The 19,368-nt window shown below is 42.3% G+C and overlaps 1 protein-coding gene across 1 annotated transcript in view; it reads right to left on the minus strand.

Moving 5' to 3' along the window:
* PIBF1 (progesterone immunomodulatory binding factor 1) overlaps nt 1-19,368 on the minus strand; it is a 294,552-nt gene that overhangs the window by 157,861 nt on the left and 117,323 nt on the right. Inside the window, exon 11 of the mRNA XM_077483123.1 lies at nt 8,877-9,042. Within this exon, the coding sequence (XP_077339249.1) occupies nt 8,877-9,042 (166 nt within the window). The remainder of the gene's footprint in view (nt 1-8,876; nt 9,043-19,368) is intronic.

A 19,368-nucleotide genomic window follows, 5' to 3' on the forward strand; every position in this document is an offset into this window, starting at 1 on the left:
TGTGATGTTGTCATGGTGGAGTGGAAGAGGACTCCAGTGGCAACCTGTGAAGCTCTGGTGAACTCCATGCACAAGAGGATTAAGGCAGTGCTGGAAAATACATTTTATATTGTAGCAATTTCATTTTTCAGTGTTGTCACATGAAAAGATATAACAACATATTTACAAAAATGTGAGGGGTGTACTTACTTTTGTGAGATACTGTATATATCTAAAAAATATATAAAAATAATAATAATAAAAAAAAGAAGAAACTACAGGCTACAACTAGACTACTAGAACTTTATGTGAAACAGTACAGCCATGGTATGGCATGCAGAAATAAAGTCATATTCTACAACCACAAGACAGTTTTTATCCTCATTCAACAAGTATCAAAAATATATGCCAACCAAATTAAATGTTTCATAGTTAAAATTGTTTTTCATTATTTCTGGTCTTACGATTAGTCCAAAGAATGGTGTAAGGATGGAAAACACCCTTTACACGTTATCTACACAAAAAGGCAACTATTTCAATGAGAAAACGTATCATATCTACAGCCACAATTTTGCTTTAAGTTTTAGATGAGGGTGTTGGAGCCCCTGTCCGGTTTTTATTGACATCTGCATACCTATTAGGCTGAATTCACATCTGTGAGTTCCCGTAATGCATGAAAATTGTACATTGCATTTTGAGAGTGCCATTATTATTAATAGCGCCAGCAAAAAAGATTTTTCTGCAAGAAAAACATGATAAAATGTACAGTAAAAAAGGTTTTAAGCTCTATGCCCAAAAAAGGTGCATGAGATGCTTTTCAAATGAATGAGACTGCTCTATGCATGTCGTGTGAAAGCTAGCAAAATACAGTTCAGTCATGTGACAAAGCAATGTGAATGAAGCCTTAGGGAGAGTCATACTCTGCATTTTCCTTGATGACCATGGTCACCAGAACTGAAAGTGAAAGGAAAGTTCAAAACTTTAAAGTGGTTGTAAACCCTTACAAACCACTTTGACCTACAGGTAAGCCTAGATTAAGGCTTACCTGTAGGTCCAAGAAATATCTCCCAAACCTATACGGTTTAGGAGATATTTGCTCGAAGACGGGCACCGCTATCTACGGCTCATGCACCGTGGACAGCGGCACGCAGGCGCACTGAGCGGGGCATTGTCTATGACGGTAATGCCGCGAGTCTCGGCTCCCGTGCGCATACGCGGGAGTGACGTCATCGCTGCTCCGGCGAATCACAGCGCCGGAGCAGCAAGACCCACGGAGACCCACCAAGAAGATGGACGCTCGGAACTACAGGGGACAGCGGTGACTTCGCTGGCTCCTGTGTCAGGTAAGTGACACAATAATGGACTACTATGCGATGCATAGTAGTCCATTATGCTTTGCCTTTACAGGGAATGAAAGAGGAAGTAAACTCATCAGGGTTTACTTCCTCTTTAAGCTGCCACCTGAATAGGAATAGACTTATTCCAATGACTATGGTTTAAGAGAGGATGTTCCTCACTTTGGAAAGATTTTTCTGACTTGTTATGTCTACAGGACATAAAGTGAAATCTCCCAATGTGACAGAGGTGGCATTTTTGTACTTACTGAAAAATTCATTTCTTGGAGCTCATTAAAAAAGGTACAGGAATTTGGGAACTATTGAGTTATTTTGTTGTCTACAGAAGGATATGAACACTGGCAAAAAAAAAAAGTGTCCGGCTAGGTAAAACCCCTCCTACTCTCAAACATGTCTCAATTTGGGGAAAAAGCAGTCCCAAGAGCATGATCATAGAGGAATGTGTCCTTCAATGAACTCCTAGAAATGGAAGTTCAGCGTTTGTGGCCTTTGGCCTCTGAGGAGGGAAGACCCTTCCTGTTCCTAGGTTCTAGGTATTCTAGGGTTCTTTGCAGATGAGAATTTTTGTCCCCAGTGACATCCTTGTTAAGGGTGTCCTGGGCAGCTCTGACCAGACAATATGCAATATTGGCATGCAAGCGGGCACTTTTTGCATGGTGGTTCTTCTGACTACTGTATCACTGGAGTCAGAGTCCTCCTTGAGATAGTCTTCTATCAGCAAAGTCATGCATAAAATGAGATAGGTGACCTTTCACAACCTGTCTATGCAATAGCTCAAAAAAGCTGAATTTAGCTCCAAAAGTAGAGAGAGCATCAGCTTGAATAGCAGCCAAATCATTTTTGAAGTACAGTACATATCCCAATCAGCTAAATTTTATCAGACTAGCATCGCAGCCATGGTGGGTTGCAAAGCTAGGCCTGCTAAAGAAAACAATATTTTAGAAAGGGCCTCCATTTGCTTGTCCATTGGGGTCCTTGAAAATGGGTGCTTGCGCCAATGGTGGTTAAGGCTTTTTTAAGACGGGACACTGCCACATGCACAGTGAGGGCAGACCACTTTTAAGTCCTCCTCAAACAGCTAAAAGAGTGATAGCTGCTTGGTGAATACCTTGTCGGGGTCTAGTCTCTGTTATGGATGACAGAAAACAATGCACACACCAGAGGGATCTTAACAGTCTTGGGAACCCTAAAGGTGCCCAGGGTAGGAACAGCACAGCTGGAGGCTGACTCTTGAGTTTTAAGGTGGTGCAGAGCAACTCAATAAGAGCTTATGTGGTATCCAAGTCTGGGAGTAATGGCAGCTGTCTCCAATTCCGTAAGTGTAGTGTCATCCATTAAAGACTGACACAGAAGCTGTGGACAGATTGGATAAGAATTCAGCATGAAGATGCATGGAGGTATGCTTAAAGCCTATGTGATCAGTCACTAATCGTAGTTGCAATTTCGCCTATATTAAAATTCTATATGACTGATGAAATCCTCCAAAAAGGATAGAACCAAAGAGGAAGCCAAGGCTGATGGAATTAAAGAAGACCTCAAGAATTGCCCAGACTCAAGAAGGTGGCAAAATTCCAGATGCGGACTGTGAGGTCCAAGGGGTACAATGCAGGCAAACCTGGAACCATTAGTGGATTTTGAGCTGGAGGCCCCCCCATGTCTATGACCCGATATGTAACACTGCAAGGCAAAAGCCTTGAATACTTGAAAATCAGATGCTGGTAGCAGGAGAAGTTCAGGTGGCTGGAAGTATCCAGGTTACTGTATGCAAGCTGCAGAGGCGAACCGAGGAAAAATCCATGCTTCCCCTGCAGTCAGAAGCAGCAGCGGGAAGGTGCTTCAGCTATGCTGAATGGTGGGAAAGAGAACGTTGCACAACTCCAACTTTTCTTTTTTGTTTTTTTTGCCAGCGTTAAAATACTCCTATAAGATTTTAACCATTTTGAAAAGGAGCAATATGACCAAAGCTCTTTTGGCAATACGTCTCGTGTGGGTCACATGAGTGCACTTGGCTCTGCACTCCTGTTACTCAGATTTAGCCAATAGCAGGCTAAAATAAAAAAAATGGTGCAGTGCAAAATAAGTCTATGTACTATATAATCAAGTATTACACAAAAAGGAGAGCTGAAGCCACCATGTGATGAAAGGAATCTTCTAATAATATGCCAAATTCAAGGTAACAGATCCTTTCACCATCAGTATAGGGTACACTTACCGAATCTGGTGGACCACTGAAAATTCAAATGGTCAAATAGGCTTAATCCCATACACAGGATGAACGGATCCAGCAGCACCAATCCACAAATGAGGGCAAGATGTAATCTGGTAAAATTCCTCCGGCAGCATGGAATCCGATAAATCACTCAGATGCACTAATAATGGTCATGGGGTAAGGTTTGCTGTATGTATCCAGTAGTATGAATCCAGCAAGCAGAATGCATGCAGAAAAGTCACCCCAGCAGCAAAAAACACCCAGCAAAAAGTAAAGAAAAACTATCTAAGTGTAGCCTTTAAAGATCGTTTATTCAGTAAAATTAAAATTCTATTAAAAAAAGGCTTCTCAGTTCAATAAGAATGATGGCAGTCAGAAAAATGTAATACAATAGAAAACTGAATTTCACAATAGGCACTAAAAATGCCTACAAATAGCCACAAGGTGACACTGTAACTTTCGAAAAGCACACAGTAAGACAGCGGGTGACGTCCGCAAAGCAACTCCTCCCCCCCCCGTACGTACATCCTACACGGACTTTGTCAGCGGTGGGTGGAGCTGCGGCGTCAGCTGAGATACCCAAATACCAACCCGGTCTCCATGGAGAGCTGCATAAACAGAAGGGGCCATGACTGGAAACGGAAGCTGACACTACCTTCATGTAAAATGCAACTACTTCTCACATGGGGACATGGATCAAATTCATGATAATGTGAACATATATTAAAAAATCTATAAAACATATTTATATATTAAACCATGTAACAATGGTGGAGATAAGCGGGATTATAATAAACGCATATTGCCTATCTTACATACACCGCCATTAAAACCATCTAAGGACACACTCTTAAAATACATTAATAAGAAATATTAAATTAAAAAATTGGAGAGACACTTGCAGTCTACAGTGAAAAAAAACAATAAGTATACTAAAAAAAAAATGACTATAAAATTACTTGTCCGAAATAAAACAATTCAAATCAAAATCAACTTTTAATCCTCCAGGGACAAGAACTTGGGTCTCGTGAATCCAGAAGGATTCGCGCTGGCTCAGTAAACAAATGAAATTACCACCTCCCCAGTGCTTGCTGACCCTTTCCAGACCCCAAAATTTAAGACACTGATTGTCTCTATTATGGAAATGTCTAAAATGTTTAGACACATTGTGGGACCGTAGACCTTTTTTAATGTTAACATGCTTGGAGATGCGGATGCTAAGGGGCCTGGAGCTTCTCCCTAAATATTGCAATCCGCAATCGCACTCGAGCACGTATACAACTCAATTTTCCATACATTTACTGCATGCATAAAACTCAGTAAGAAAGGAAAAAATCCTATTTTCCTTAATTACTAGAGGATCTACCACACTGGTAGCTAAAACATCTCTCAACATTTTGTATATATAAACCTTGGATGAGGAGGTAGTACAGAGCCCAAGACTCGATCCTTCCTAAGAATGTCCCAATGTTTCAGGATAATTTTCTCAAATTTTTTTGTATTGGATATTATAATCAAGAATGATTCTAAACTCGTTGTCATGCTTAGATTTTTTATTATTATTGGTAGAATCCGCTACTAGGGTGGCTCTAACAAATTTTTCAACGTTTTCTATTTCACTGGCAATCACTTCCGTTCTATACCCCTTCTGTATAAACCTTTCTGCCAATATATTTGACTGTATGTAATACTCCTCCTGGGTACAATTACGCCTCAAACGTATAAACTGGCCTCCTCGTATGTTACATAACCAAGACTGATGATGGTACCTGTCTAATGGTATGTAACCATTTCTGTCCGTTGGCTTGAAATGATTTTTAGTTTTAAAGCAATGGCCTTCCTTAAAAATGTCTAGGTCCAAGAACGTTATGCGATGAGCATCGGCATTCCAGGTAAGTTTAATGTTTTAAGTATTACTGTTAAGTTTGGACAGAAACATCGGAAGGCTCGACATATCACCTGCCCAAACAATAATCAAGTCGTCTATGTACCATTGGTAACACTTCAACTGCCTATTATTAAAAATAGTCTCTTCTTCCCAAAGAGACATAAAAAGGTTTGCCACACTAGATGCAAAAACGGGGCACCCATGGCAACCCCAGGAACCTGTAAAAAGAATTTAGGACTGTACCAAAAAGAATTCTTGGCCAAACAAAATTATTCTAAAGCATCCACAAGAAAACCCTTATGTATAGGAGGGAAGGTCAGAACCCACAAGAGCCCATTTAACTGACTTAATAGCATCCTGATGGCCTATAATAGTATATAATGAGCCAACATCCGCCGTAACCAAAAGGCTGTTATTGGCCGGTGTTGACTCATTATTTGGATAGCATGCTTAGTATCTTTCAGATAAGCAGTAGTACTGCATACCAAGGGCTTCAAAAAATGTACTGACCCAGTCAGGCAGTGACTGAGTCAATACCACTGACTATAGGTCTCCCTGGCAGTTTCTGGGCATCTTTATGGATTTTAGGCAAAAAATACGATAGGTCTTCTACAAGCACTAGGGTCCAGATATAGGGATTCTTTCTTATTAAGAAATCCACTAGATCTACCCCTTTGCACAAGAGCTTGCAATTCATTTTTATACTCAAAAACAGGATCGTTAGTAAGAACCTGATAAGTAGATCGGTCGGCCAGCAACCTGTCCATTTCCTATTTATAAAAGGTCCTACTCATGACAACAAGCCAACCCCTCTTATCTGCAGGATGAACGACCACATTTTTATTCTTTTCCAGAGTAGCAATGGCAACTTTGAGATAGTGGGGATCCTGCACGTTCTTAATTTTCATGGTTTCCAGATCACCAGAAACCATGTTTTTGAACACTTCAATGTGCCTGTGATCGTTTTTCGGTGGGTTAAAAATAGACTTATTAGCTAAATTAGAGTGAACCCTATTGGATACTGTCTGTAGAGATACCAGGAGAGGTTCCCCAGGTTTAGTTAAGAAAATATTGCTTAATATTTAAAGATCAAACACATTTTTGTAGACTAATATAAAAGTCTGAAATGTATTAAAGTTCCAGACAGGAGCAAACTTAAGGTCCTTATCAAGGACCCTAAGTTCATCATCAGAAAGGTCTGTGCCACTAATATTATAAATTCCAGTGCCTATCACAGTCTTTGTCTTTTTAATTCTTCTCCCGGCTCTTCTTCCTCTCTTAGTCTTCTTTTGCCCCCGTTTGTTGCCTGTAGGAGTTTGTCCCCATGGGTCTTGCCAGTGGAACTGGCGTAGTCCTAAAAAACCTTCTCCTTGTGTCATATCATCCTGAATAAGTGGCGAGAAACGATTCTGAATAGGTATAGAGGCTTGGTCATAATATTGATCATTACCTCTAGGGTACGCATTCCCCCTCCCCTGACGATCATGACCAGAATGGGAATTCCTATGGGGGGACCGTTGGAGCTACGGCCCCTAAATGGTTTTGTATTTCCCCCAATATTCCTGACAATAGGGTTGTTCCCTTGGGGGTGGATGAGTGTGTGTGTGTGTGTGTATATTATATATATATATATATATATATATATATATATATATATATATATATATAGACACACACACACACACACACACATATATGTGTATATATATATATATATATGTGTATGTATATGTATGTGTGTGTGTGTGTGTGTCATATATATATATATTTATATATATATATATATATAATTATTATTATTGCTTCTCCCTCTACCTCCCCTAGCTATATTGCCTCTACCCCTGTTAATTGGATGTCCCAATCCCCTATTAGGGGGACCTCGTATCCTGGGGGGTTCCGATACCACCGGTGTGGGCACCAGAGGGGTGGGGGGGCACAGATGGGGGGGATGCTAGATGGCATTGGATCCAAATTATGGGCCTTAGATTGCCATCTAAATCTCTCCCCTCGTGAGAAGTCACCAGAATCTCTGATGTACTTTGATTTCTAAAGGCTAAAGCCTGCTGTTGGCTGATGTCACAGAGCCAGTCCAGGCTCTGTAGGGATCCCGACAATGTCAGGATTCACCCAGATGCCTGTTTAGCAGCTGGCTGATTGTCTCAGTGTACCGCCAAGCCTGAGCCAGTCGCTACCGCCCCCTCCAGTCTGGCGTCCCAGTGAGCACTGGAGGGGCAGAGCACAGAGCATTGACTGACAGTTACTGCATGGTGCTCAGAGCGGACTCAATAACTGAGCGATTAGCAGTTTGATTGCTCAGTTATCAGTGTAGGTGGACAGCAGCAGCATCAGATTGATGCTGCAGCCATCTAGGCAAGTATAAAAGCTTGTTTTGTTTTGTTCTTGATTCCCACTCTTTTTTTTTTAACCATTTCCTACTCTATGCAAAATGACAAATTTGGCTTTACACATACTTTAAAAACCCAGTTTATAGATATTCATTCAAGTGGTAAATCTTATACATCGCCCCCCCCCCTCCCTTTTTTTTTGTTTCTCCCTCCTGTCTGAAATCTCTTCCAATTTATACTCACTTGCACAACATTACCAGTGTTGTACTGCTGTTTGGGCGATACAGAACATGTCCCATGATACCATCTTGGACCTCTTAAGTTGGCAGGCCTCTTCTGGGGTTCAGGCAGCCAGCCACTGATGATGCATCAGTCCCACCCCCCTGCCACCCTGTGTGTGATACTGTGGCCCCTCTGGGAGATGTTGATGTAAATATCTCGGAAGTCTTCAGGACCAGGAAAAAACAAACATTCTGGACTAGACCAGAATGGTGTCGGAAACCGAAAATGGGGACAAAAAAAACAAAACAGCCAAGGAGAAAAGGCATTTCTGTTTATGTAGGGAGCAGGGTTTTAAACAGAAAAAGCTCCCCTTTGATAGTTAACTTCTGCTTTAAATCTTTTGTAAATTGACCTTACTGCAATTTGTGTCAACCGACTGGACATAAAAATCTACAGGGACCAGAAACACCAGAGCAAACCCTCCATTTTGTTAAATATATATGTTGAAACATACACTAGCTTGTTTTCTTGTTTTTAAACATATATTTGTGTTATGTCAGTTGAACTGTTCAGATGAAGTAATGATAAAATAAAGCATCAACATGCAGGCAGGTGATGAGCAAGGAGGTAAAACAAGGACACAGAAAGCAAAGCAATACTTTCTGATGAATAAATAAGGAAGCTGAAGAGTTGTCCCATGTATCAGAATGTCAAAGATTATCATGTCATCATGCTGCAAAACGATAGGTGTTGATATATTGGTATGTATGCAGTGTACAGATATTTAAAGATAAAGGGAATGCAGAAAATATCAAGTTATATTAAAATATACAGCTCGGAAATATATTTTTCAAGCTACTGATAAAACTGTACTCTACCTCTAGCTTTTTCTGATATCTCTCACACTCAAGCTGGCACTTTTGAAGGTTTTGTGTGGTCTCTTCCAAAACCACATGAGCACGTTCCGCCTCAAACGATTTAAGCTTTGCTTGGTGGAGAAGCTCAGATGCTTTGCTTTCCGTACCCAACTGTAGCTGTCTGTACCTGAAATAACAAAAAATTGCAAAGTCAACAATTTTTATATGAGGATCCAAAACAGAGAACAAAATCAAAGCACATAAATCATGCATGTTTAAAACAAAAACAGAAATCTATGTAACTCACACAACAACCTTAGTACCCCCAACAAATAGACGACATAGTGTTCCAGTGCAATATTTAACCACACCTCTTTGCCATAACCACCTTTCAAATTGGCGTTGACATAACATTCTGGTTTCATGGAACCCCTGTAAAAAATGACTAAATCAACAATTAGCGTGATGGTCAGTGGGAAGAATGCTCCTTAAAAGTGTGGACATTCAGATATGCAGGGTACAAATCGGACGAGTTTAATATACTGAGGGGGACTCGTCAAGGATGTCCACTTTCGCCATTATTATTTGCTTTACTCATTGAACCTTTAGCACAAAGAATTAGGATGGAACCCACTATAACAGGTATTGAAATGGGTGGCTTTCTTTATAAGCTCTGTTTATTCGCAGACGATATTCTCCTTTTTCTATCTTCTCCACATGTTTCGGCCCCAAATCTTATGGTTGTACTACAAGAATTCTCATTTATTTCGGGCCTTAAGGTCAATATTCAAAAATCTTCAGCATTAAACATTTCACTTGTCGAAAAAGATAAACAATCTTTACAAAATTCACTACCCTTTAGTGGGTAGATCATAGCCTCCCATATCTGGGTGTGCAGTTTACTCCTAACCCCTCCGATTTATTTGCAGCTAATTACCCAGCTCTATTAAAAAATATTACAAGGTCGTTCTCTAATTGGTCATCAATGCCGATATCATGGTTTGGGAAAATCAATATCATAAAAATGTCTGTTCTTCCGAAATTTTTATATTTATTCAGAACTCTCCAGATTCATATTCCTGCATATTTTCTTAGGCTGATTCAACAAAAAGTAACGAAATTTACTTGGGGGAAAATAAAACCCAGACTTCACAAAAAAACACTTGTTCTCCCCAAAGCTTTGGGTGGTTTGGGATTCCCAGACTTTAACATATATTATAAGGCAGCTCAATTATCTCAATTAACAAAATATCACTCTTCTACAGAGATTCCTTTATGGGTCCTCATTGAAGCTGTAGACTGTGATCCTCTTCCTATAAACAATATATTATGGTTACAACCTGCGGATCGTAAGTCTATAAATAACCCCATTTCTAAGCACTCTCCATCTATATGGGATAGGTATAGAAATTCACATGGTCTGCAATCTCCACAAAATCCGCTATTATCTTTCCACAAGAATCCAACTTTTTACCCAGCCTGGAAATATCCCAAAACCTTTAAAGCTTGGTCTAAGGCTGGTATCACTTGTCTATATAATTTAACTTCAACTACATCAATAAAATCTTTTACAGATCTATGTGAATTATATAAGCTTCCACAATCAGAAATATTCAGATATCTCCAAATCAAAGATTTTTATACTCCTCTTCTCAATTTAAATGTAAACTTACATAATATTTCTCAATTTGAAAGATTTTGTCTCAAGGAACCACATGCTAAAGGTCGTATTACATCATTGTATACACAATTGATATCTAATTCTAATACTGTTATACCTAAATATGTGGCCAAGTGGGAAAAAGATTTGGATTGTACGATCGATTCTAGGTCTTGGTCCAACATATGGTCTTTCACAAAATCTTCCTCTATAAATATATTGGTGTCTGAATCATCATATAAAGTTCTCACACGCTGGTATTTGGTTCCTGCGAGAATCACCAAATTCTCAACAGACAACACTGGCCTCTGCTTTCGTGGCTGTCCAGAAAAAGGTACCTATATACATACCTGGTGGCATTGCTCAACTGTACAATCATTTTGGAAAAAGATCTTTCTGATAATTACAAAATTTTTTGATCGTCCAATTTTTCCAGACCCAATTATAGCTCTCCTTAATTTAAAACCAGCCTTTCTGAATCAGAAACAATTCAAATTAGTTCTTACACTCCTGATAGCCGCAAAGCAGACTATAGCCAATGCGTAGAAAACAGATGTGGTGAATATTGCAGAAACCAAAACGTAGAATGAATCAATCTTTCATCCATGCTAAAATGGACGCAATAGATAAAAACCAGATGACAAAGTTTGATATCATATGGAAACCCTGGATTAAATATTATACGTCAGATAATATTGACAACCGAGTTTTACTGTTATGGTGATTAAGATTTTTTATAGAATTACAACATTAGATGATATATAAAACCTCCTCCGGAGAATTATTCCCTCCACTCCCCCTCCTATATACCTTTTATGTTCTTCCCTTACTATATAATACTTACTATAAACATACTTTAGAAGTTATGGTCAAAACTTTAAAATCATATATTTTCTTTTAGACATATTTATATTTTCTTGTGATTAAAATGTTTAAAACTCAGCTATAAGAATGTTTTCAAATTCTAAAACATATAAGGCCATTTATTGTCATTCTCACGAGAATATCTTGAAATTCTTCTTTGCTTTGTATCATCCGTATTTCAATATGTCTTTTTATTTCTGGTATCACATAATTTGTCTTATATTCTGTACATGTAATTTATTTTAACATAAAATAAAAATTTTGAACGAGAAAAGTGTGGACATTGGGAAGACTTATCCCCTTACAGATAGATAAAAAGATCAATGGTGTCAATGGGAACTTATCTGACAGGCAGAAATTGCCCAAGGAACCCCTAGCAACCTATGGGGGATCCCCACTTCAGAAACCATAATGCAGACCAAGATTAAACCTGTATGTATTAACATTATGGCAAAAATATTACACTTTTTATTTCAGTTCTTGGACCTTCCTTGTTGACTAGTACAAAGTGTTCACTAATTTCCCAAGATTTAAAACATGATATGACATGGGAAACTAGCGTTTATACAAGATTCATAACTTAGAAGTACAGTGAGGGGGAAAAAGTATTTGATCCTCTGCTGATTTTGTACATTTGCCCACTGACAAAGAAATAATTAGTCTATCATTTTAATGGTAGGTTTATTTTAACAGTGAGAAACAGAATAACAAAAATATGCAGAAAAACGCCTTTCAAAAAAGTTATAAATTGATTTGCATTTTAACCACTTGCTGCCCGCCCATTGTCAAATGACGGCGACAAAGTGGTTTCAAAATCCTGACTGGACGTCATAGACCGCCCTCAGGATTTTGAGCCGCTGCGCGCTCCTGGGGCGTGCAACACGGCGATCGTTGTTGCGGGGTGTCAGTCTGACACCCCGCAACTATGATCTCAGTAAAGAGTCTCCGTTGGAGACTCTTTACCACGTGATCAGCCGTGTCCAATGACGGCTGATCACAGTGTAAATGGGAAGAGCCAGTGATCGGCTTTTCCTCACTCGCGTCTGTCAGACAGACGCGAGTAGAGGAGGGCTGATCGGCAGGGAGGGTCTGTGCTGATCGATTATCAGCGCAGCCCCCCCGAGGATGCCCACACTGGACCACCAGACCACCAGGGATGCCCAGCACCAGGTATGCCACCCTAGACCACCAGGGATGCTATTCAGTGCCCACAATGGATGCCAATCAGTGCCCACATTGGATGCCAGTGCCCACAATGGGCATCACTGATTGGCATGCATTATTGTTTGGCACTGATTGGCATCCATCAGTACAATACAATGCTGCCTATCAGTGCCCATCCCTGCCAACTATCAGTGCCTATCCGTGCCGCCTATCAGTGCCCATCCATGCCCATCTGTGCCGCCTAGTCATGCTCATTTGTGTCGCCTATCCATGCCAATCCATGCCAGCTATCAGTGCCAATTTGTGCCACCTATCAGTGTCCATCCATGTCGCCCATCAGTGCCACCTATCAGTGCCCATCAATGCCACCTCATCAGTGCCCATCAATGCCACCTCATCAGTGCCCATCAATGCCACCTCATCAGTGCCACTTCATTGGTGCCACCTTATCAGTGCCACCCCACCAGTGCCCATCAGTGAAGGTGAAAACGTACTTATTCACAACGTTTTGAAACTGAAACAAAAAAAAATAATTTTTTTTCAAAATTTTCGGTCTTTTTTTATTTGTTTAGCAAAAAATAAAAACCGTAGAGGTGATCAAATACCACAAAAAGAAAGCTCTATTTGTGGGAAAAAAATTATAAAAATTTAATTTGGGTACAGTGTAGCATGACCGCACAATTGTCATTCAAATTGCGACAGCGCAGAAAGCTCAAAATTGGTCTGGGTAGGAAGGTGTTTAAGTGCCTGGTATTGAGGTGGTAATGATTGAAATAAGTATTTGATCCCCTTATCAATCAGCAAGATTTCTGGCTCTATACAAGTAGCAAGCTGAGAATAGGAGCACTTTCAAATGGAGTGCTCCTAATCTCAGCTTGTTACCTGTATAAAAAGACACCTGTTCACAGAGGCAATCAGATTCCAATCTCTCCACCATGGCCAAGAGCTGTCCAAGGATGTCAGGGACAAGATTGTAGACCTACACAAGGCAGGAATGGGCTACAAGACCATCGCCAAGCAGCTTGGTGAGAGAGTGGCAACAGTTGGTGTGATTATTTGCAAATGGAAGAAACACAAAAATAACTCCGTTTTGTAGAAAGCAACGAGGAACATGTAAGAGAGGAATGATCTCTGTGTCCTGTGATGTAGTCCAAGCAAATGATTTTAAAGGTAAACCAAAAATCCCAATTTCCTAATTGTACTTCAAAGGACCCACAGAGGACTTCATATTACTGATTACTTGAGATTTACCAGCCTAATGAACACGGGTGTTGAGCAACACAGCAACAAGACTAACACACCCAAAAAGCAAAAACAGAACAGGGGGGAACGTCACTACAAACCATCCAAGACCTTCCACTGAAAACAGACATTTGCAGAGGCGTTAAAAGCTACCAAGAACAACTTCATAAACATGTGATAAGAATAACTAGGTAACAGCTTTACAAATATGAACATAAGCTTGAAGCACTGACACTCCTGGTGCAATGGCCCTTGTAAAGGGGAAACCTTGTCCTTGATACATAGGCCTGAGAAATAAGCTGACAAGTCCATCTGAAAATAGTGGATGGAGCAGCCGTCTGTCCGTTGCAGGGATCCTCAGGCAAAACAAAGAGGAATCAACAACAATTCATGTGAAACCCTGCACAAAAGCTTTTTACTCAGGAATAAGACTCTATAGGTCTTGGACCCAGAAGGTAGACCCTGTAGCAAAGCCAGCCAAACCACCCAAATTTCCAGGATGTTGTCTGGGTATTTCTGCTACTCTTGCTACTCTACAAACAACATTCCCCAAACCGAGACGTTCTCTAGAACTCCACTCCAGCCCAACAGGCTAGCTTCGTTAAAGGATAAGTTCACCTTTGGAACAGGCTACAACCATTTTAAGGGTAGAACATTTAACGTTACAGCATCTGCACCCACTGTCAGGATTTGAAAACAGCATGGTCGTGCAGGGCGGCATCCACGTGAATGAATAGACTACAAGTACCGTCAACCATTGCAGCTAACAGCTTTTAGTTCTCAATGAACTACAATGGTGCTAGTGAGCATCCTGGTAGGCATCCTTGACATCTACTTATGCCAGGAAGTCCCATGATGAAACAAAGCAATCAAAGATTGGGTGGATTCTATCCTGAACTCTCACGAACAGGAAATAGAAGCCCTGAAATTTTTCCTGCTCTGATACAGGTGTAATAACGCTATGAGAGAGCAGTTTTTTCCAGTGCTGCAAAGAAAGAAGATCAGTGAGTTGTTCTGCGGTTTGACCAGTGCAAGAACATCAGGAGCTCTGAATGAATGTATGTATTTGCAACCAGGACCAGTAAAAATGGCACCTGCGCAGACACACGCAATTACGTCATCATACACGCATGTTGTGGACCGGCCCTTTTTGAGCTCCACCACCATCCTATAGGCTGCTTCATATTGAAAAACTGGCTAAATCGCCTGATTTCTTCCACTTTTAGAAAAAAGCATATTAAAGCGGGAGTCCGCCGGGACTCCGCATTTTTTTTTTTTTTTTTAAAGTCAGCAGCTACAAATACTGCAGCTGCTGACTTTTAAAATAGTGACACTTACCTGTCCAGCGCGCCCGCGATGTCGGCACCCGAAGCCGATCTCTAGATCGACACTCGAGTGCTGCCGCCGCCATCTTGGGTATGGGAATCAGGAAATGGAGCCTTTCGGCTTCATTTCCCGGTTCCCTACTGCGCATGCGCGAGCCGCGCTGCGCAATGAGGACGGTCCCCGCTGCCTCTGGGATCTGTGTGTTTCCCAGCAGGCAGCGGGGCACTTGCGGATATCAATGAAATATTAGCCAATACACAGAAATATAACTTTGTGAATTGGTCTTTATTCTTGTCTCAACACAAGCCTTGAAGACAAATCATAAGCACATGGCTAGAATTACAACTGTGGAGAAAAAAGATGCATGCAACCAATGTATGCACTGTTTAAAGCGGTATTCCGGCCAAAAATAAAAAATAAAAGGCAGCAGCTACACATACTGCAGCTGCTGGCTTTTAAAAATAGGACACTTACCTTGTCCTTTAGTCCAGCGATGTCGGCACCGCAGTTGATGTTTCCATCAGCTGTTGGGTGCTGCCGCCACCATTGCGGGTAAGGGTACCCGGCAGTGTAGCCTTACGGCTTCACGATAGGAACCCTACTGCGCATGCACGAGGCCCCGCTCATCTTTCCTACTGGCCCGGCGACAGGCAGAGGAGGAGGGAGCCCCGCAGTGGCCCAGTCTCCCGGAAGTAGGAACAGGATACCTGTCAAACACGGGTATCCTGTCCCCCCTTCACAAAAGTTAAAGGAGGTTGAAGACCTGGACAGGTAGGGAAATTCCATCCCAGGAGTCACCAAAAAGAAGCCAATGTGTGATTAAACCCACTGAAATTCTCTGAATACTAAAATGCTAGTGTCAGGGTAAATTCATTGATTATAAAAATTAGATAACCGTTTTTTCTTACACAAGCTACTGTATATAGTTTTTTTAATTTAATGTAATGTGTATTGAACTTGCATTTGAGAGGTCCTCCCTGCCTTGCGACACAGCGGGCAGGATTCTGTGCGACGGCCACACCACTCCTTGTTTTCGGGCCGCCCATCTGTACAGAACAGCCATGCCCTCATGGGGCTCTCTGTCTCTGCTGCGTGTGTTGCATGGCGACACTGCGCTGAAGCGGCCTGGAGACAGCAAAATATGTAAGGTCAATGCTACGCATCACCCATTCATGTTGTATTGCACTCTTTTATTCAATAGTAAATCTCTCCAAGCGTCTGCTGAACGGTTTGTGTTGATGGGGGCGGCACTCTGTCTAACTGGACGTTCTGTCTTTAAAACCCTCTCCGTCCTCTTGCACAGACCTGCCATCCATCCTTATGGAATGCTTTCTCATCTTTATACCCAGAGTTACATTATAATATGTGCACCCTGTTCTACCTCCTTATTAGATACCCTTCCTGATAGATCTAACTGCACGCTTAAATCTATAATGATCCCACATGGCTGCACTTAAAGTAATCACCTGGGCTCTGCGCTAAACCCAAATGTGTGGCTGTTCTCGCCCACCTAAAATGCTTAAGAGCAGCGTCTTAGTTGAAACACACCTCACGGGACAAACCCAAATGACCCTCAAAAAACCCTGGGTGGGTTGGCTATACAGTGCCCCACATACATCCAGATCTCGGGGCGTGGTCATTCTTATCACTAAAACAGTGCAATTCCAACTCCCTGAGTTTCAGTCGGATCCTCAGGGTCAGTTCCTGTTCCTTCAAGCCACCATTAGTGGTCTGGAGTTACTCCTTATAGCGTTCTATATCCCGCCACCCTTCCAGTTTCACGCATTACAAGAAGGGCTTGCTTTTATGGCCAAATACCCCATAGTACCTGTAATGTGGATGGGTGACTTCAACATGACGATCAACCCTAGCATGGACAGACTCAGTGCGACCACCCAGACGCACCCCCCTCCAGCATCACCAGATTTGGCAGGTTCTTAACTGAATTCGCCTTGACAGATTCCTGGAGGCACAAACACCCAGCCAAAATAGCTTTTTCATGCTACACCCCTTCACAACAAGCTATGTCCCGCATCGATCTAATCTTGTTCCCCCCCTGCCTTGCTGCTTGACCTCATGGACGTGAACTTTGGCACTAGGGTCCTCGTGGATCACTCCCCATACTGGTTGACACTGAGGCTACCCTCGGCCTCTCCTCCGCATATGTGAAGATTGAACCCATTCTGGCTCATGGTTCTTCCGGAGTTGGAGGCCGTTCAGAGGGAGTGGGTCCATTTTTTCCGCACCAACCCTGGGCGCGGCGTCCATCGGGTCAGTTTGGGAGACCTTCAAACTCCATGCCAGACTGGTTCTATCAACACGCATAAATAGACACAAGGTCACATCCAAACTTGTATTACAACAGTTGGAGGAGAGGTTGAATTCCCCTGACCCCTCGGACGCCTCCCTTGTCCGCCTACAGTCTAGATTAACTAACCACCTACACTATGAAAAGGCAAAACGGGGCATATTTTTTTTTAGCAGACAATGCATATTTGAGCACGGTGAACATGCAGGCAAGCTTCTAGCTTATATGGCCCACCTTATTCATACCGCCCCCCCCCCCCCCCCAGTTGTGGTCTGACTTCCGACTTGGTGGCGGAGGAGTTCAAACAATTTTACTCTAATCTCTACACATCCACAGCACGGCGCACACGAGATGAACTTTCCCAATTTCTTCAACACATCAACATCCCTACCCTCACCCAGTCTCAAAGATCCCTACTGGAAGCAACCATAACCCTAGAATGCATTGCCGAGGCAATAGCACAACTTCCACCTTCCAAGGCCCAAGGCTCAGACGGCCTTCTCCTGGAGTTCTACACACAATTCTAGGAGGTCCTTGCCCCTAGGCTGCAAGCACTGTATGCCCATATATTTGACACCGAGACTCTCCCACTATCCATGGGAGAGGCTCTTATCATCCTTATCCCCAAACATGGTAAGGACCCCCTATACACAGAATCCTATCGCCCCATCTCGCTCCTGCAATTGGACGTAAAAACCCTGGCCAAAATCCTCGCCCTTAGACTCAAAGTTATACTTAGCCTGATCCACCCAGACCAAACTGGGTTCATGCCCAACAAGAACACTGCGTTTAATCTCTGCAGGCTCTTTATGAACATACAGTCTGCACACGACAACATCGGATCCAGGGCGGTGGTAAGCCTGGACGCTGCAAAGGTGTTTCACTCCGTGGACTGGAGTTACTTCTGGGAATGCTTACACAGATTCGGCTTTGGTCCTAAATTTATAGAATGGCTGCGACTCCTTTACCAGTCCCCCACTGCCCGGATTCAGGTCAATGGCAGGATCTCCGACTCTTTCCCACTGTCCAGAGGTACCTGGCAGGGGTGTCCATTATCCCCCCTGCTGTATGCCCTAGCCGTGGAGCCACTGGCTATTGCCTTCAGAGCCCACCCACATATTAAATGTCTCTGCGCAGGCCGCCTGACAGAAACTTTAAGTCTATATGCGGACGACATGCTTTTATATTTGGAGGACTCGGGCCCCTCTCTTGCAGCGGCTCTGCGGCTGATAGAGCAGTTTGTGGAGTACACTGGTCTCCAAATAAACTGGTCTAAATCCCAGATACTGCCGCTAGACCAGGATGTCCCATCTGCGGCTCAAGCAGCACTCCCGTTAGTCAGGACGAGTCAAATTAAGTACCTGCGTGTGCAATGTTCCAGAACATTAATAGACTACATTACTCTCAAAATAGAACCTCTCTTTTCCCTTCTCAAAACCAAAACCCAAATATGGTCCTGACTCTCTATAGGGGTTATGGGACGCATAAACCTAGTCAAGATGATCCTGCTCCCCAAGCTGCTCTATCTGTTCTGGCATGCCCCCCTCTACATCCCCCCTAGTATTTTCAACTCAATGAAAACCATCCTTAACACATTCGTGTGGGGCACATCTCAACATAAACTCCCATGGTGCACAATGAAATGCCCCGTCCACCTAGGGGGCACTGCCCTCCCAGACCTTGCCCTCTATTACACTACCTCCCAACTATCACACCTTTATTACTATAACCAAATATACAGGGGCTGCTATATGACCCTTATATGCTCTCCCCACACCGATCATGCCACTCATCCATTCCAAATTCTCCTGGGAGGTACTAACGGGCCCTTGGCTCCCAGGGATAGTATGCTTACCCATCACTGCAAAATTTGGCAACAAGCCATAATCACAACTAAGGCCCCCACACTGCACACCCACACACCCCTGTGGGACAACTCCCTACTCCCT

Source organism: Lithobates pipiens, unplaced genomic scaffold (genome assembly GCF_037356315.1).
Source record: "Lithobates pipiens isolate NorthernLeopardFrog02 unplaced genomic scaffold, aLitPip1_a1.2 Scaffold_16, whole genome shotgun sequence".
Classification (NCBI taxonomy): Eukaryota; Metazoa; Chordata; class Amphibia; order Anura; family Ranidae; genus Lithobates; species Lithobates pipiens.